Source organism: Eumetopias jubatus, unplaced genomic scaffold, assembly GCF_037043125.1.
Source record: "Eumetopias jubatus isolate StellerSeaLion01/CBP00866 unplaced genomic scaffold, mEumJub1_p1.0 scaffold_14, whole genome shotgun sequence".
Lineage (NCBI taxonomy): Eukaryota > Metazoa > Chordata > Mammalia > Carnivora > Otariidae > Eumetopias > Eumetopias jubatus.
Genome location: NW_028274820.1, coordinates 26,111,171 through 26,128,666, shown reverse-complemented (window position 1 = coordinate 26,128,666; position 17,496 = coordinate 26,111,171). Strand labels below are relative to the sequence as shown.

The 17,496-nt window shown below is 37.7% G+C and overlaps 1 protein-coding gene across 1 annotated transcript in view; it reads right to left on the bottom strand.

Moving 5' to 3' along the window:
• Positions 1–11,606: 11,606 nt before the first annotated feature.
• The window catches only part of GNAI1 (G protein subunit alpha i1), a 91,303-nt gene continuing 85,413 nt past the window's right edge, over positions 11,607–17,496 (bottom strand). The window contains exons 7-8 of the mRNA XM_028120762.2: positions 17,337–17,490; positions 11,607–12,282 (exon numbers count right to left, since the gene is read on the bottom strand). Coding sequence (XP_027976563.1) covers positions 12,092–12,282; positions 17,337–17,490 — 345 coding nt within the window. The 3' untranslated portion in view covers positions 11,607–12,091. The remainder of the gene's footprint in view (positions 12,283–17,336; positions 17,491–17,496) is intronic.

The window sequence follows — 17,496 nt, the reverse complement described above, 5'->3', positions numbered from 1 at the left end:
CCTCTCTCTCTCTCTCTCTGACTCTCATAAATAAATAAATAAATAAAAACACTTTAAAAAAAAAGTAAGTTCATTCTACTGATTCAGTGATATAAAGGATAGAAACACATGGAATTACCAGAATGCAGATAAAACGTGTATTCATGTTTGCATGGTGGTTTGATTAAAAAAATTATTCTTTCAAACATTATATTGTTTGATACAAAAATAGGGATATAAATTTACTTGAATCTTAATGCCTTTATCGGATATGTAATGATTTAATCAAATTACAATTAAGTTGATCTAAAAGTAGGGTTGTTTTTTTATTCATAATTGTTAGAGCAATTTAAATAAGCTTTAATCATTTGGGCTCTTCCAAACCGAAAGAAATATACCTAAACATAGTTCTGAAATGCCTAGTGTCTTTATGATTTCAATAATTACAAGTGAACTTATTCACCTATTCTGATATAGCTAACTTTTATTTGGTGCATCTTGTGCCACATAGAAAATTGTGATATTTCTCATGGAGTAACTTATCCATGTATATTCTAAAGAGGAGTACAGCTAAAATATGCATAATGTATAATAACCTTCCTCAGATTGATACGATTGAACTAATGAGCTCAGATCCTGAGGGGAGTTTTGACAAACTAGAAAGCTTCAATTGTATAGATAAACAGATGTGATTTTATTGAAACTTTGAGAACAGATGTGATTTTATTACTGTCTTTTGTCTTTATCAAAAACCAAAACATGCATTGAAGGCGTTGGACTATTTGATATGCTCTCATGATTTAAGTCCTGCAGAATATGAAATTCCTGTCCTCCTTCACAGCTCTGGGGAGCTACTCTTTCCGAAAAAAGTTCAGAAGCTTTTTTAATGCATGACTGTCCTCGGCCCAGTCCTGTGGGAGGTGTGGAGGAAGAAAGGAATTTGGCTAAGGGAATTGAAACATATTAAAAAAACAAAACACAACAACATTAAAAAAAAAAAAACGAATCTTGTGATTTGGCTAAAGAACACTGAAGACATGGGTTTGTAAACCAGGGCTTAGTAATTTTCCAGTACCCTGATGGGTCTACTCCTACTCCATGTATTGGAACTAAAAATAACGACACAGCTAATTTAAAAATTCAGTTTTAGAGTATGGATTTTAAAGTGTGTATTGCTCTCTTTTATTACAGCTGACATATTTGAAGTGAGAATGAGCTAGTTCCCCCCCTCCGCCCACAGTAAAAGGCCATATTACATCAAACCATAGCATTTCAGAACTGGAATAGTCTTCACATCTAAGCTTTTTATCTATGGTATATGCTCCTCTAAAAACTTGGGAACTTTTCCATGGAATGCAAATCGAGTTGTGGAAGAAAAAAAAGTGTTTTACTTTTCAAGTAGAAATATAATTCTAGATGCTTGAATATTTTATATATTCCAGTAGCCACATTAACAATGTGAGAAGAGGTCGAATTTTAAAGATACATTTAACTTAACCCGTTATATCCAAAATATTAGTTTACCATGTGCATTCTTTTTTGTATAAGTCTTTGAACCCCTGTGTGTGTGTTAGTCTTGCTGCCCATCTCAATTTGGAACAGCTACATTTCAAGTGCTCCATAGTCACATATGGGTCATAGCTACTGGGTCAGCACTGCTCCAGTGTTTGTAAAACAGTGTGTTAACACACTAGGCGTCTTTCCTGCAGGACTTCTCATAGCCATTGGCATGCTAGTGTGCACCATGCACAGTTATTAACATCTACTTAGGTAACAGCATTTGGGATATGCTACTCTATACCTTGTGGCACTCAGGAAAAATGTCTTTATGCCCCTGGATTTTGAAAAAATTAATTGGTACTCTACCATAACAGAGAATTTAAGAATGGAATAAAATGTATGCCCATGCCTGCACAAATATTCTATTCATGAGAGGTTAACTGTCTTGTGAAGTAATTGCTTGAGAAATGGTCACTTATATTGACAGGTACTTATCTTTGTCATAAAAAAAAAAACCAAAAACAAACAAACAAAAAACCCTATGTTATTCTCCAGTGGAGTGCTACAAAGTGAGTCCAGCACAAATTAGATGAATGAATTTGCTGCCAGGATGGTTCACATTCCACAGGCTACAGAATACCATTCACATTTTCTTTATCCATTCATCCATGGTGGAAGCTTAGAATGCTTCCATCAACACTTGCTATTTCTTGTCTTTTTGATAATAGCCATTGTGGTTTTGAGTTGCATTTCCCTGATGATTAATGATGTTGAGCACCTTTTCACAGACCCATTGGCCATCTGTATGTCATCTTTGGAAAAATGTCCATTCAGATCCTCTGCCAATTGTTGAAATGGATTGTGTGGCATTTTTTGCTATTGAGTTGTAGGAGTTCTTTATATATTTGCAAATATTTTCTTCCATTATGTAGATTATCTTTTCATCTCATTGATCGTTTCCTTTGCTGGACAGAGCTTTTTAGTTTGATGTAGGCCCACCTGTCCACTTCTACTTTTGTTGCCTTTGCTTTTGATGTCAAATCAAAGAAGTCATTTAAGGCCAAAGTCAAGTTACTTACTGCCTATGTTTTCTTCTAGGAGTTGTATGGTTTCAGTCTTACGTTCAAGTCTTTTATTCATTTTCAGTTACTTTTTGTGTATAGTGTAAGACGGTAGTTCAGTTTTATCCTTTTGCATGTAACTCTCCAGTTTTCCCAACATTATCTATTAAAGAGACTGTCTTTTATCCATTGTATATTCTTGTCTCCTTTATTGTATGTTAATTGACATATATATGGGTTTATTTCTGGGCTCCCTATTCTGTTCCTCAGATCTATTTGTCTATTTTCGTGTCGATACCACACTGCTTTGATTACTGTAGCTTTGTAATATAGTTAGGAATCAGGGAGCATGATGCCTCCAGCTTTGTTCTTCTTTCTTAAGATTGCTTTGACTATTCGGATTTCATGCAAATTTTAGGATTGTTTGTTCTATTTCTATGAAAAATATTGGTATTTTGATAGGGATTACATTGACTCTGTAGATTACTTTGGATAATCTTTCTATTTGCATCTTCTTCAATTTCTCTCGTCAATGTCATGGTGTTCAGTGTGCCTCTTTGGTTAAATGTATTCCTAGGTATTTTATCCTTTTTGATGCAATTGTAAATGGGATTGTTTTCTTAATTTCTTTCTCATAGCTTGTTATTAGTGTATAGAAATGTATAGAAATGCAACAGAGTTTTGTATATTGATTTTGTATCCTGCAACTTTACTAAATTTATTAGTTCGAACAGGCAGCAGCTTTTAAAGTATGAAAATATATACAGTTCTGTGGGGCTGCAAGTCTGAAGTCTCATTGGCCACCACAGCCAGGTGTCCTAGAGGTGTCCTCTGGGTGGCAGTAGCAAAAGTTAGGGTGCCAAATGAGTGTATAAGCTCCTTTCCAGGAGATACTGATGACCTGGAGTGAGGCAGAAGGAGAATGCAAAGATGGTCAGTCCACCGACCTCTCTCCCTAGAGAGCAGTTCAGGAGATGCCTAGATGTGTGCCACATTAGGAGCCTGTCTCTTAGGTTGAAGCTCCAGGAAAAGTAAATAGGCCACTTCCAGAAAGACTATGTTTCAGTCTATTGTTGGTCCCGTCCCCTGAGGGTGGTAACTAGTCAAGAACTGTTTCTCCATGTGTTACAGTCCCATGAAACCCATGAAAGCAAGCTCTGCTGGGCTACCAGAAACAAGTAATCAAGGGGCATCCCTGGGTGACAGTCACAGAAACTAGGACAACAGACACATGTACAAGCTCCCCTCTGGAAGACTCTGTCACTCAGGAGCACAGCAGAGGAAGAGCACAAAGCCTATGCCAGCCCTTTGAGGTCTCTGGAGAGGATTATAGTCGGCCCTTAGATGTGTGTTCCATTAGCCTGACTCTCAGGCTGCAGGTATGAAGAACTAGTAGGCTTCTTCCACAGAAATACTGGATGCCTCAGTCTGTGGCCTCGTGCTGTGCCCTAGGGGCAGTAGCCAGTTAAGAACTCTGTTTCTGTTTCTCTCGTGTGTACACCATGACCATAAGCCCCACTAGCCACCCAGAGCGAGGTGTTCTGGAGGTGTTCCCTGGGCAGCAGCCATAGAAGTCAGGGCACCAGAGGAGGGCACAAACTCCTTTGCAGGAGATAACAGCAAGCTGGAGTGAGGCAGAAGGAGAGCGCAAAGATGGCACCTGCTGGCCTCCATCTCCAGAGTATTTCAGTAGACCTCTAGATGTGTGTGGAATTAGATGACTGCCCTTAGGCTGATGCTTTAAGATAAGCAAATAAGCCTCTTTCATAAAAGTCTGGGCACTTTTCAGTCAGCGGCCTCTGCACTGGGCACTGGGGTGGATGAGTCTGCACACTTGAGCCTTTAAGAAGTGTTTTCTCAGTTCACTATAGTCTTGCGGGTTTCATGGATGCAAGCCCCTGTGGCTTTCAGAGCTGGACTTTTTGGGGGTTCATCTCTCAGGTGCAGGTGTTAAAAGTTGTGGTGCTCAATGCCAGGTTCAAACCCTTAGCTGTTCACAAAGAAGCATGGGGTTTTGAGATTTTTCTCAGTCGTGGGTAGCCATGCTAGGAATGGGTTTTATGGTGAGATTGTGACTTTATCTCTCCTACCCACTTCAATATGGGGGTTTTTTTCCCCTCATTCACTCAATGTTTAGGAGTTGCTCAGCTAGTTTTTGGGATGTTGGTGGTTTTGTTCTGTTTTTGTGTTTTGTTTTTTTTTTTCCCAGAGGAAATTGTTCCATATATAACTATAAATTCAGTGTGTCTGTGAAAGGAGATGAGCTCAAGGTCTTCCTACATCTTGACCTGGAAACCAGTACTATTTAATGTAATAAAAATTAAGGACAGAGTTGTCTGGAAATAGCTTTGACTTCACTCCTTTTTGATTTCAGAAGGAAAGGATCGAAGCTGTACTGTGAAGTTGCACAGAAAATAATTAAAATTCAAGAGTGCCTAACAAAATTCTAGGTAATATGTAATCTCCCAAATGGCTTACTTTTAAGACTAGCTTTATACTGAAATTGTACAAACATCTCTCAATTTAGTAAAAATGAACTCCAAAATTACAGATCTCATTAAAAAAAGAAAATTCTGGTAAGATAGAGAATACATATATAGCATATGCAGGAATAAAATTAATTTTAAGCATCCCTTCATAGACACTGCAACTGGAAGAGTAATTTCTTTGGCCTTGAATCTTAGGTTATCAACAGTCCCGCCTTCTATCCTCCTGGGCATTCTTTTAGATGAGGCACTATGCAATTCAGGAGGAAACAGCACCTTCTCTTATTAAAAGTGGCACTTACCATCTGCTAAAATAGTCGTTCAATCGGCCTCGATCTTCTATACCTGCTTTGCTCAACACTACTGTCTCAATTTTCGTCAGTAAATCAATGCATTCTTAATTCGAACAACTGTCTCTTGGCGATGGCAGTTTGCTGGTACGGAGCTCAGGAAGATAGCCCATAAGTCAGGGAAGCTGGAAACATCTGTCCTTCTGTACGGTGCTTGAGAAGATTCATCCCATGGCATGCGTGTCATGGCCTCCTCAGCCCCAGTCTGCATGCTGCCAGTGACTTCCTGCCTGTGCACTTTGGGGTGTTTCTGTACTTGATGAAATGTGTTTCACAACTTTTAAGGTAACTAAAAAAATCCAAGTAAATAACAGAAATCATAACAGACACCAAGGCAAGTCATATTGATTAAGGGAAAAATGCCTGGGAAACCCGCCAATGGAGTTGTGAAATATAAAGCTCGTGATATAGAGGGGCATTTTAACTATTAAGATCGGGTTTTGAAAAGCAACTAACAAGAAAAAAACCTTCCCATATCAACTTTAAAATAACCTAAATCTCTCACATTTTTGGTTACATGAAAACAAGAGACGAATCCTGAGGTTGAATTTTAAAAAGATGCATTTTTGGTCCTCCTTCACTTGTTCCATTCTATCAGGATCAATGTGAGACACTCAGAAGTTTTAACTATAAAGATAAATCCCAGTGGTTATTTTGTTTCTGAGGCGTTGCATCCAAGGCTCATAGCAACAACCACTGGTCAAGCACTGACGATGATTTTAAAGGCACTGCCAAATTAAATAGTCTTTATAATCAAATAACAGGGACATTTATTGTTTGCCACATGCCAGGCTCACTTCTCAGTGCTTAACAGTCATTGTGAACTTACTAAATACTGACAACCATTATGATTAGTGGTCTGATTAGTTAATCCCTATTTTTTTCAGGTGATAAAAAGGAAACAGATACAAATTAAATAAATTGCCCAAGGTTACCCAAGTAATAAGAAATAGAGCCAGGATTTGAACGCAGACTGGATGCCAGAGCCTAGGCCCTACCACCACTCTCTACTTGCTCTACAATAGCACACTGAGCAATGACAATAGTAACATCTGTAACATTGATGATGTTATTAATTAAATTCATTTACACAAGGCACCATGGTTGGTTTGGCAGACACTACATGATATAAAACATCTAAAACTGTTCATACTCTTAGGTAGCTTCAAATCTAATGGATGTTACACTTAATCTTAGCCAAAAGGCCGAGAAGCAATTAATGGATGTTATAACATAAATAGCTTGGGTATAAGACATAATAGGTATCATATTTAATTTTTTATTTTTATTGAGATATATTTGACATATATTAGTTTCAAGGTGTACATGATAATTTGATATTTGTATATATTGTGAAATGATCACCTAGTTGACATCTGTCACCTCACAGTTACAAAATTTTTTCTTGTAAAGATTTACTCTCTGACTTTCAAATATGCAATACCGTATTAACTATCATTGTCATGCTGTATTTTATATCTCCATGACATATTTTGTAACTGAAAGTTTGTACCTGTTAACTTCTTTTGCTCATTTTGCCCACTAGCCTGTTCTGGCAATCACCAATCTGTTCTCTGTATCAATGAGCTTCTTTCTTTTTTAACTTTTTTTAAAAAAGATTTACTTATTTATTTGAGAGGAAGAGAGAGAGAAAAAGGGAGAGAGAGCATGAGTACGGGTAGGGGCATAGGGAGAGACTCTCAGGCAAACTCCCTGCTGAGGGCGGAGCCCGCTTCGGGGCTGGATCCTATGACCCATGAGATCATGACCTGAGCTGAAACCAAGAGGCGGGTGCTTACCGACTGAGCCACCCAGGGGCCCCAGCTTCTTTCTTCCCCCCCCCCTTTTCTTTAATCCACATATAAGTGAGATCATATAGTATTCGGTCCTTCACTCTGACTTATTTGGCTTAGCATAGTGCCCTCAAGGTCCATCCATGTTGTTGTAAATGGCAAGATTTCATTCTTTTTATGGCTGAAAAATATTCCATTGTGTGTATGGAATTGATCCACTCAGCTGTTGCTAGACACTTAGATTGTTTCCATATCTTGGCTACTGTAAATAATGCTGCAGTGAACATGGGGATACATATACATCTTTTTAATTACTGCCTTTCTTCGGAAGTGAAATTGCTGGATGATATTACAGCTCTATTTTTTTAATTTTTTTGAGGAACTTCCATACCGTTCTCAATAGTGGCTGCACCAATTTACATTCTCACCGCAAATGCACAAGCGTTCTCTTTTCTCCACATTCTCACCAACTCTTATTTCTTGTCTTTTTAGTATATGTGCTGCCGAAGCGAGCACATTTCTTGTCTTTTTAGTAATGGCCTTTCTAACAGGTATGAGGCAATAGCTCATTGTGATTTTATTTGCATTTTTTTCTGATCATTGGTGATGCTGAGCACATTCATGGACTTGTTGGCCATCTGTATGTCTTCTTTAGAAAAATACCTATTGGGCACCTGGGTGGCTCAGTTGGTTAAGCGACTGCCTTCGGCTCAGGTCATGATCCTGGAGTCCCTGGATCGAGTCCCGCATCCGGCTCCCTGCTCTGCAGGGAGTCTGCTTCTCCCTCTGACCCTCCCCCCGCCATGTGCTTTCTCTCAAATAAATAAACAAAATCTTGAAAAAAATAGAAAAATACCTATTTAGGTCCTCTGCCCTTTTTAAAAATCGGATTGTGTGATTTTCACTATTGAGTTATAGGAGTTCTTTATATCTTTTCAGTATTAACCCCTTATCAGATGGGATTTGTGAATCTATTCTCCCATTCCATAGGTTGCCTTTTCATTTTGTTATTTCCTTTGCAGCACAGTATCTTTTCAGTTTGCACTCCTACATATTTTTGCTTTTGTTGTCTTTAATTTTGGTATCAGATCCAAAAATTGATTGCCAAGGCCGATGTTAAGGAGGTAACTATGTTTCTTTAGGAGTTTAGGGTTTCAAGTCTTAGATCCAAGTCTTCAATCCATTCAATTTTTGTGCATGTTTTAAGATAGTGGTCATTTCATTCTTTTGCATATGGCTGTCCAGTTTTCCCAACACCATTTATTGAGGAATGTCCTTTCCTCATTGTATATTATTGGCCCCTTTGCTGTAAACAAATTGACCATAAATGCATGGGTTTCTGAGCTCTCTAGTCTGTTCCTCAGATCTGTGTATCTATTTTTATGTCAATACCATACTATTTTGATTACTCTTTTTAATATCGTTTGGGATCAGGCAGCATGATGCCTCCAGGTTTGCTATTATGTATTTTTAATTTAAAAAAAAAAGTGTCGTGGCTCAGATAAACTCAAAAGGTTAAGAGTGGGGATAAGCTACTTATACATTTTCTGGAAATTAGGTAGCATTCTCAAGAGTTCTGTAACAGGGGGCACCTGGGTGGCTCAGTTGGTTAAGTGTCTGCCTTCAGCTGAGGTCATGATCCCGGGGCTCTGGGATCGAGCTCAGAATTGGGCTCCCTGCTCCACGGGAAGCCTGCTTCTCCCTCTCCCACTCCCCTGCTTGTGTTCCCTCTCTCAGTGTCTCTGTCAACTAAATAAATAAATAAAATCTTAAAAAAAGAATTCTATAACAGACATTAAGTCAGAAGTCACAGATTGAAAACCTTGTTGATTTGATCTTGCTCAAGTTAATTAACCTCTCTGAGCCTTTTCTGGTCTTACAGTTACTTTGGTATTCAAGTAAGACCACAGGCATTTTATTCAGGACTTTTTCAGTAAGTAATTGAATGACTTAGATTAAGCATAAAAGGAGTCTTTTAGAAGGGTATTTAATGAAGGGCATTTTAGAAACCAGAACAGCTTTTAGAAACTTAGGGATGAGAACTGGGACTACAACTGGTTCATTTTGAGTCACGTGCCTAGTGACAGGAGACTAGGACTGGTCAGGCTTGGAGCCTATGCCAGCGAGGACTGGCAGCTCTCCTAGAACTATGGAGTTCTCAAAAGGGCAGAATAAAGAAGATGCCAGTTGAGTCTAAAAAGATATCACAAACAAAGGTCCTAATAAATAAAAACATTAGATAGGAGTGAACACTTCCCATGTCCTGGACATTGTCTTAAACATGTCTCACATGTATGTAGAGAGATGCTTGAAAGAAAACACAGGCTATGCACAAAGTACTATTAAGATGTAGTGTGGGAGAGGAGTGGAAATGAAAGGAACTGGGCTCAGATGATGGAAGAGCCCTGTATAGGAGGCGAAGTTAAATTTGATTTTGACAGGTGAGAGACAATGCAGGTCAATGCACAGATGATAACACAACCGCAGTTCTGTTAGGATCACTGGCCTGGATTAGAGAAGGGAGAAATGGGAGGTGGAGAATTTAATTAATAAACCATTTCCTGTGCAAGTTACACAAAAACCTGCTTTCAGTAGGTGGTCGTAGGTATGGGAAAAAAAAAAAGTGAGGCAGTGGACAAGTAGAATTGTGAGCAAGATGGAGATGAGGGCTAAAAAGAGTTCTAAGTGGCTAAAAAGTTCCCCACTAAAGGACTGAATCAATGATGGTATTGAGTGGCCACACCAGGAGGTAAGAACTTGTTTAGTGGTAGAATGATGAGGAATATGGCTTGGCGCATATGGACCCAGAGCTGGCGGCACCTTCTCAGAAGCGGGTATCAAGCAGTCAGCCCTAAATGTGATACCATAGCTCATGAGGAAAACTTGGAGCCGGAAAATTTACTCAAGCTTCTGGAGTGGATGAAATTGCAAAAAGATACCAAAGATACAGGAGAAATGGACATTCTAGATAGATGCTTAAATCCTCAGGCAAAACATGTTTAAGTCAACAGGTTTGTAAAATTTTAAAAATTTGAATTTATTAGGATTTATTAGTAACACAATTACACAGAATAAAGTTCAGGAATTCACCAATGATGGTCACCAAGATGTGCTTCTTTGTGGCTTTTTAAACGGTATTTCTCATGATTCAAATTTATTCATAGTATAGGTGAATTTCATACATAGCTTCACAATATGGATGTTACAGGTCTTCCATCGGTAAAATTAATGAAAACATATCTTTCATGAAAGGCACATAAAGAATCTAAACTAACACATTTAAGAAAGTGTGACAATTTTGAATTTCTTTACAAAGAAGAAAAACGAATCCCCAAAATAGAACAGGTGAAAATGTAGTCTGTGGTTACCCCCCACACACACACACATACACATACTCTTCAAGAAATACACTTCAACAAAATGACAGCACATAACTCAACTTAGAAACTACTTATCCACGAAGCTTACTGAAGGACTTCTTCAAGATGAGGAAACAAAACAGAAGGAGGGTAGGGAATGCTGTTCATGTTGCTGAAATGAGGTCACAGACACACGTTGTGAGGAATCAAAAGAAAAGACTATCAAAATTCAATATCGAGCTGACATGTAAGACTTATTTCAGGACACATACAGTCACTGACTTCTTTATAAATACTACTACTCATTTTCTAAGTGTAATTGCCTGTTTCATTCTCAGAAATAACAGCACAATTTAAAAAGATATTGACTCAAGCAAGTGGAGGAAATCTGAATAGTCTAAGGGAAGAAAGTAATTTTAATATAGTGTGATAATTAAATTTGAAACTAGTTACATATATGAATTTAAAGCTTGCATTATATCAGCAGCAGAAAAATGAAAGGTCTTTCTTGTTATCTTCCAAATAAGGAACTATCATGTATACTAGGTACAAGGGATTTCCCAAAGGAAATACACAAATGAATGTCTCAAAATTCATTATGCTGACATATTTTTTACCCACAAAATGCTCTCAATAATCCACCTAAACTTAGTTATAAATAAAAATGTAGTTATTTAAAGTGTATAAAAATTAATCTGGCATCACCTTTAAGGAAATGCATGAATACCATCCAAATATTAAAATTCAAAGTGAAAACAAACCAACTGAATAAAAATTGTTTACAGTAAGCCTAAGAGAGTATATCCTCAGAAATCTGAAATTTTAGTTTTTCAAACCAAATCCAATGTAGAATCAGATCAGCATGCACTCTTAAAAGAAAAATTAAAATGCATACAATGTTTACATAACTGATCCAAAGGCAGCTATATTCATCCTCTTAAGAACATTTCAATAAAACACATTGAATTTAAAGAACAAATCATGTTATTAAAATAGTCTGTGCAATGTTTATACAAATAACTTTTTTAGGATTATAAGTATACATATAATCAAGATAAGGACGGCAATGTTTCCTATTTTTAATTACTATACTTAAAAATTTACAGGACATGAACATAAATAAAGCTGTTTAAAACTGGCAAACACAGTAATAGTCTGTCATTCAGTACAAAGTACTTAATATTTCTGATATGACCAAAGCCATCACGCTAGAATTTTGCCACTCTTAAAGCCTAAAAGTAGTGTGGGAAAACTAAAGTTATAAATACATGTATACATACATTTGCATATTTACACTTAACGCAGAAATCATCAATACACTAGAGACGAGCGTTAACACTGCCCTTAGTTTCACACTGCAGGACCACCCTTTACATTTAAGAAAGATCCTTCTGTACCTTTCAGTTAAAAAAAAAAAGACACAACAGAACAACTTTGGTCAGGTCCCAGATGCATTTGCTGTATACTACATTCCCGTGTTGCTGCAAGACTCTAGTTTAGAGAGATCCACATATAAGCACTCATTTGGTTTGAAAATGCATTTTTTCCCATTAACTGCAAGACTCAGAAGAGACCACAATCTTTTAGATTATTTTTTATGATGACATCTGTTACAGCATCAAAAACAAACTGCACATTCTTAGTATCTGTGGCACATGTGAAGTGGGTGTATATTTCCTTTGTGTCCTTTCTTTTATTGAGGTCTTCAAACTGACACTGAATGTATGCAGCTGCCTCTTCATATGTGTTTGAGCCTGAGATGGGAAAAGGCAAGAAAAACATAAGGTGAAAAGTTAAAATGAGTACATGGCTAAGCAAAATGGACCTGCAAATACTGAAGTTCGTTTCATACATACAAAATATGTGGATTCTGTCACTGTGTTTTTCCTTCTGGGATGAGAGAAATGATTTCTTCTAAATGAAAAATGCCCAATGTTAATTACCCTTTCATGACTGTCAGCCTTTTAAAAAAACCCCACAATCAAGAGCATGGTATTCCAGGCTCCCCAGGGTCTTTGTCCCCACCAGATTCAAATACCAGATCTCCCTTTTTTCTTCTCCCTTATATGCTCCATCCCAACACCGAACCAACTCCCTTCCCTGATGGTGGCATGCCATTTCCTTTCTAGCCTAGTGGTTGATCAAGAAATGTTGGCTGAATGCTGATCAGTACTTTTTAATTCCCTTTTCTCTATACACATTACTTAGCTTTTCCCATTTTTCTTTATTGAAAAACTGGGACATGGGTCTCCAGTGTGGCTTACGGCCATGAGGTTAAAGACTTCTGAGTACAAACACTCCAGAAGTGGTCCGTATCTAAAGACAATCACATGCATATTCTGCGATGCAGCAATAGTGTCTCGGTGTGCCATGGACAGAACCACGTACATATGTTCACCAGAAGACCTATAAGGCTATTCATAGCAGAACCAACTTCTATGTCAGGAAACCACCCCAAAGTTCATTGATTACAGACTGGCAAATAAAGCTTGTATATCTGTATAATGAGCTGCCGTACAGTAATGAGAAATGAGAATCAAAGTACTATTGCTATGCACAACATGAATGAGTTCCAGAACCATACTGTGCAACAAATGAAGCCAGACACACAAAGGGTATAAAACTGTACAATTCAACTGATGTTTGTTTGGAAGAAGATGGAAAACAATCAAAATTAATCAATGAAGATGAAGGTCATAATTACCCTATGTGTGTGTGTGGGGGGGGTTGTGATCACTTAAGACTAGGAGAGGCATGATGGGGTTTCTGGGGACCTGGTAATATTCAGTTTCTTGATCTGAATGGTGAATAGATCTGTATTTTCACTTTTTAAAATTCAGTGAGCTTCACATTTATGCTAAGTGTGCATGTATGCATCTATTTTATATGTGTACATATAGAATACCTCAAAGATGTTCCATTTGGGAAAAAAAAGGTGAACTCTCTTTTGCAGTAATAACACAAAATTATTTGGTTTTCAAGGTCCTCTGTTACCCAGCCTGCTTGATAAAGCTATTCTGACATCCTCTCCTCCACACCTGTGGTTCACTCCATGTCGGGCAGGACCCTGTACACCAGCTCCCACCTGTGATACTACAGCATGCTTCCCCTCCAGTGGACTTCACCAGTTTCCGTATCTTGGCTTTTGTAAATGCTGCTGCAACGGATGTGGGGGTGTGCTTATCAAGTGTTTTCATCCTTTTTGGAAAAATTCCCAGAAGTGGAATTGCTGGATATTTCAATTTTCTTTTGTGGGACTCTATACCACAGTGGCTGCACCAATTTACACATTCTCATCAACAGTGCAAGAGGGTTACCTTTTCTCTACATCCTCGCCAGCACCTGTTGCCTTTTTGATAATACCTATTCTAACAGGTGAGGTGATAACTCACTGTGGTTTTGATTTGCATTTCCCTGATGAGTAGTGATGGTGAGCAACTCTTCATGGACCTGCTGGCCATCTGTAGGTCTTCTTTGGAAAAATGTCTTTTCAGATCCTCTACCCTTTTAGTGGATGTTTTTTGCTATTTAGAGGTCTTTATAGGTTTTCAATATTAATCCCTTATCAGATACATAATTTACAATATCTTCTCCCATTTTGTTGATGGTTTCCTTTGCTGTGTAAAAGCTTTACAGTTTGATGTGGTCCTACTTGGGTATTTTTGCTTTTGTTGTCTTTAATTTTGATGTCATATCCAAAAACTCATCACCAAGACCAATGCCAAGGAGCTACTGCTTGTTTTCTTCCAGGAGTTTTATGGTTTGGAGTCTTCGTTTTAAGTTTTTGATCCATTTTAAGTTCATTTTTGTGTATGGTATAATACAGTGCTCCAGTTTTCCTAGCACAATTTATTGAAGAGACGGTCTTTTCCTCATTGTATGTTCTTGGCTGTAAATTTTTTGATCATATATGTGTGGGTTTTCTTTTGGGCTCTCTATTCTGTTCCTCATATATATGGTCTATTTTTATGGCAATGCAATACTGTTTTGATTACTATAGCTTTATAATATAGTTGAAAATCAGGGACCATGCTGACTCTCTGTTCTTTCTCAGGACTGCTTTGGCTATTCGGGTTCTTCTGTGGTTCCACACAAATTTTAGGATTGTTTATACTATTTCTGTGGGAAAAAAATGCCAGTGGAATTTTGATAGGGATTGCATTGTATCTGCAGATTCCTCTGGGGAGTATGGGCATTGTAACAAAATTTTTCCAAACCATGAACATGGACCATATTTCCATTTATTTAGGTCTTCTTCTACTTCTTTCACCAATGTCTTGTGGTTTTCAGTGTAGAGATTTTTCTCCCCTGAAATTTATTTTTAGGTATTTTTTCTTTTTAATGCAATTGTAAATAGTATTGTTTTCTTAATTTCTTTCTGATATTTCATTACTAGTTTATGGAAATGCAAAATGTTTGTGTATATACTGTGTATCCTGCAACTTGACTGAGTTCATTGATTAGTTTAAAAGTAGTTTGGTAGAGTCTTTAGACTTTAGAGGTTTATTTATATATATATAAATATCATGTGCACATAGTGACAGTATTCCTTCTTCCTTTCCATTTTGGATGCCTTTTCTTTTATTGTCTAACTGCTCTGGCTAGGACTTCTAATAGTATGTTGAATAAAAGTGGCAAGACAGGAAGACAGGGACTCCTTGTTTTGTTCCTGATGTTAGTGGAAAAGCTTGCAGTTTTTCATTATTAAAGTATGATGTTAACTATGGGCTTATAATGTATGGCCTTCATATGCTGAGGTCCATATATTCCCTCTGTACCCACTTTGCTGAGTTTTTATCATAAATGAATGCTGAATTTTGTCAAAGGGTTTTTCTGCATTTGAGATAATCAAGGCTTTTATCTTTAATTTTGGTAAGGGGGTATATCATGTTGATTTGAAATGTTAAACTACTCTTGTGTCCCTGGAATAAATCCCACTACATCATGGTGTATGATCCTTTTTAATAGATGTTGAATTCTGTTCACTAATATTTTGTTGAGGATTTCTGCATTTATGTTCATCAGGGATATTGGCCTAGAAGTTTTTTATGTCATCCTTGTCTGGTTTTGGTAACAGGGTAATGCTGTCCTCATAAAATGAGTCTGGAAGTAATCCCTCCTCTTCCACTTTTTTGCAAGAGTTTTAGAAGGACTGGTATTAATTCTTCAGTAAATGTTGGTAGGATTCATCAGTAAAGCCATTTGGTCATGGACTTACTTATTGGGAGGTTATGATTACGAAGTAATTGGTCTGTGCAGATTTTCTATTTCTTCATGACTCAGTCTTGGTAGGTTGTATATTTCTAGGAATTTTTCTACTTTTTCTAGGTTGTCTAAGTTTACATTTTAATTTAACTTTCATGTTGCTAGCAGACCACCATATGCCTTACAAATCAAAATTTAGTTTATTAAATCACAATAAGTTTGGTATTCTGAAATCCTAAAGCAATAAAGTGTCTTAATGAAAGAAGTTAATGCAACCTATCAATTAAAAATATGTTTTGGGAAAACAGCTTGCACTGAGTGCATAGCTCAACTTCCTGTATATATTATGGGTAGCTAGACTGCTAAGTGCCAAGAGCTAAAAGATACATGAATAAACTCATGAGCACATTCTGATTTTAAGGATGTGGTGGGAGGGTGCTATCTCTTCTTCACGCGCTAGAACCTTCATGTATAAAGGCAGGTACAGGTGATAACCTGGTTCACAAATGGAGACCTGGGAGTGGGGTGGTAATAGAATTGAAAGGGAGATCGAGGAGATTTGAGAAAACAAAACACACGGGTTCAGTTTGAGTTTCAGGTGCTAAAAAACATGTACATGTTCAACAAGCAGCTGGAAACGTAAGCTTGAGGCTCTAGACAGAAATGAGAATCCACCATGGAATTTAAGTGTTGAGAATAAGACTGCGAAAGGAGAGTGCACTGAAAGATCACAGGTTACAGATGGAATGTGGTGAAATGCCAACACATGGATATTTAAGTAGAAGAGGAGGAATAGTTTCTTATTCAGAAACCCAGTATGTAAACCAGATTAAAAACGAAGTCCCTCTGCTTTAATAAGAGAGGTGCTGTGTGCGTGTCTGGGCAGCAGAGAGAAGCATCTCCGTTCCTGGGACCCACTTTTCAACAGCAGCCCAGGAGATTGCAGGGAACTCAACGAAAACCAAGTTTTAACTCAAACTTCCGACTTCACGAATGGGGTACTGAGACCCAGGTACATTAACGGCCATGTTCCAGATCAAAGAGCTAATCACAGAAAGGCCAGGGCTGTACCTCAGGTTCTCCTTTTCGAAGTGTGAACCATTTCCTGCAGCAGGGAGATTACAGGACCACTAACAGTCTCATTACCAGGGCTGGGATTTCTTGTGAACCTTTGCCTGACTCCCCCGAAAAGTTAACTCATGGATTCCTTCTTCATTTATTCCCTACAATTACCGTTCGTGCTCCTTTGCAGTAACATGTTGCACTGCTTTTTTTTATGAGTACATCCATCTTTGAGGTTAGACTGCGTGCACACACCTGTCTTACCATGCATCAAACATACCTGGTCACTGGACAAACAAATCAGTATTTTAAATGAGTCATCACAGAAAATTGTCTAACAGCTTTCCCATATGACTATGCTATTTTCAATCATCTTAGCTACACCTCAAGGAACTACTTGTCCTTGAATGCAGTTTAATAATTTCCCTTAAAGGTAAGAATTATTAAGGCAAAGATTCAAATCTATAATTGAAATTTTGCATTAGGGGGACTTTCCCTAGAAATACATGACTTGGTAAGTTATCCACAGAAAGCAGAATACCTGCATATTCTGGATAGCATATAGTGAGAGGGCTCTTTTTGATTTTTTCTTCGAAGAGATCCTTCTTGTTTAGAAAAAGTATAATAGATGTATCTGTAAACCATTTGTTGTTACATATGCTGTCGAACAACTTCATGCTTTCATGCATTCGATTCTGTAA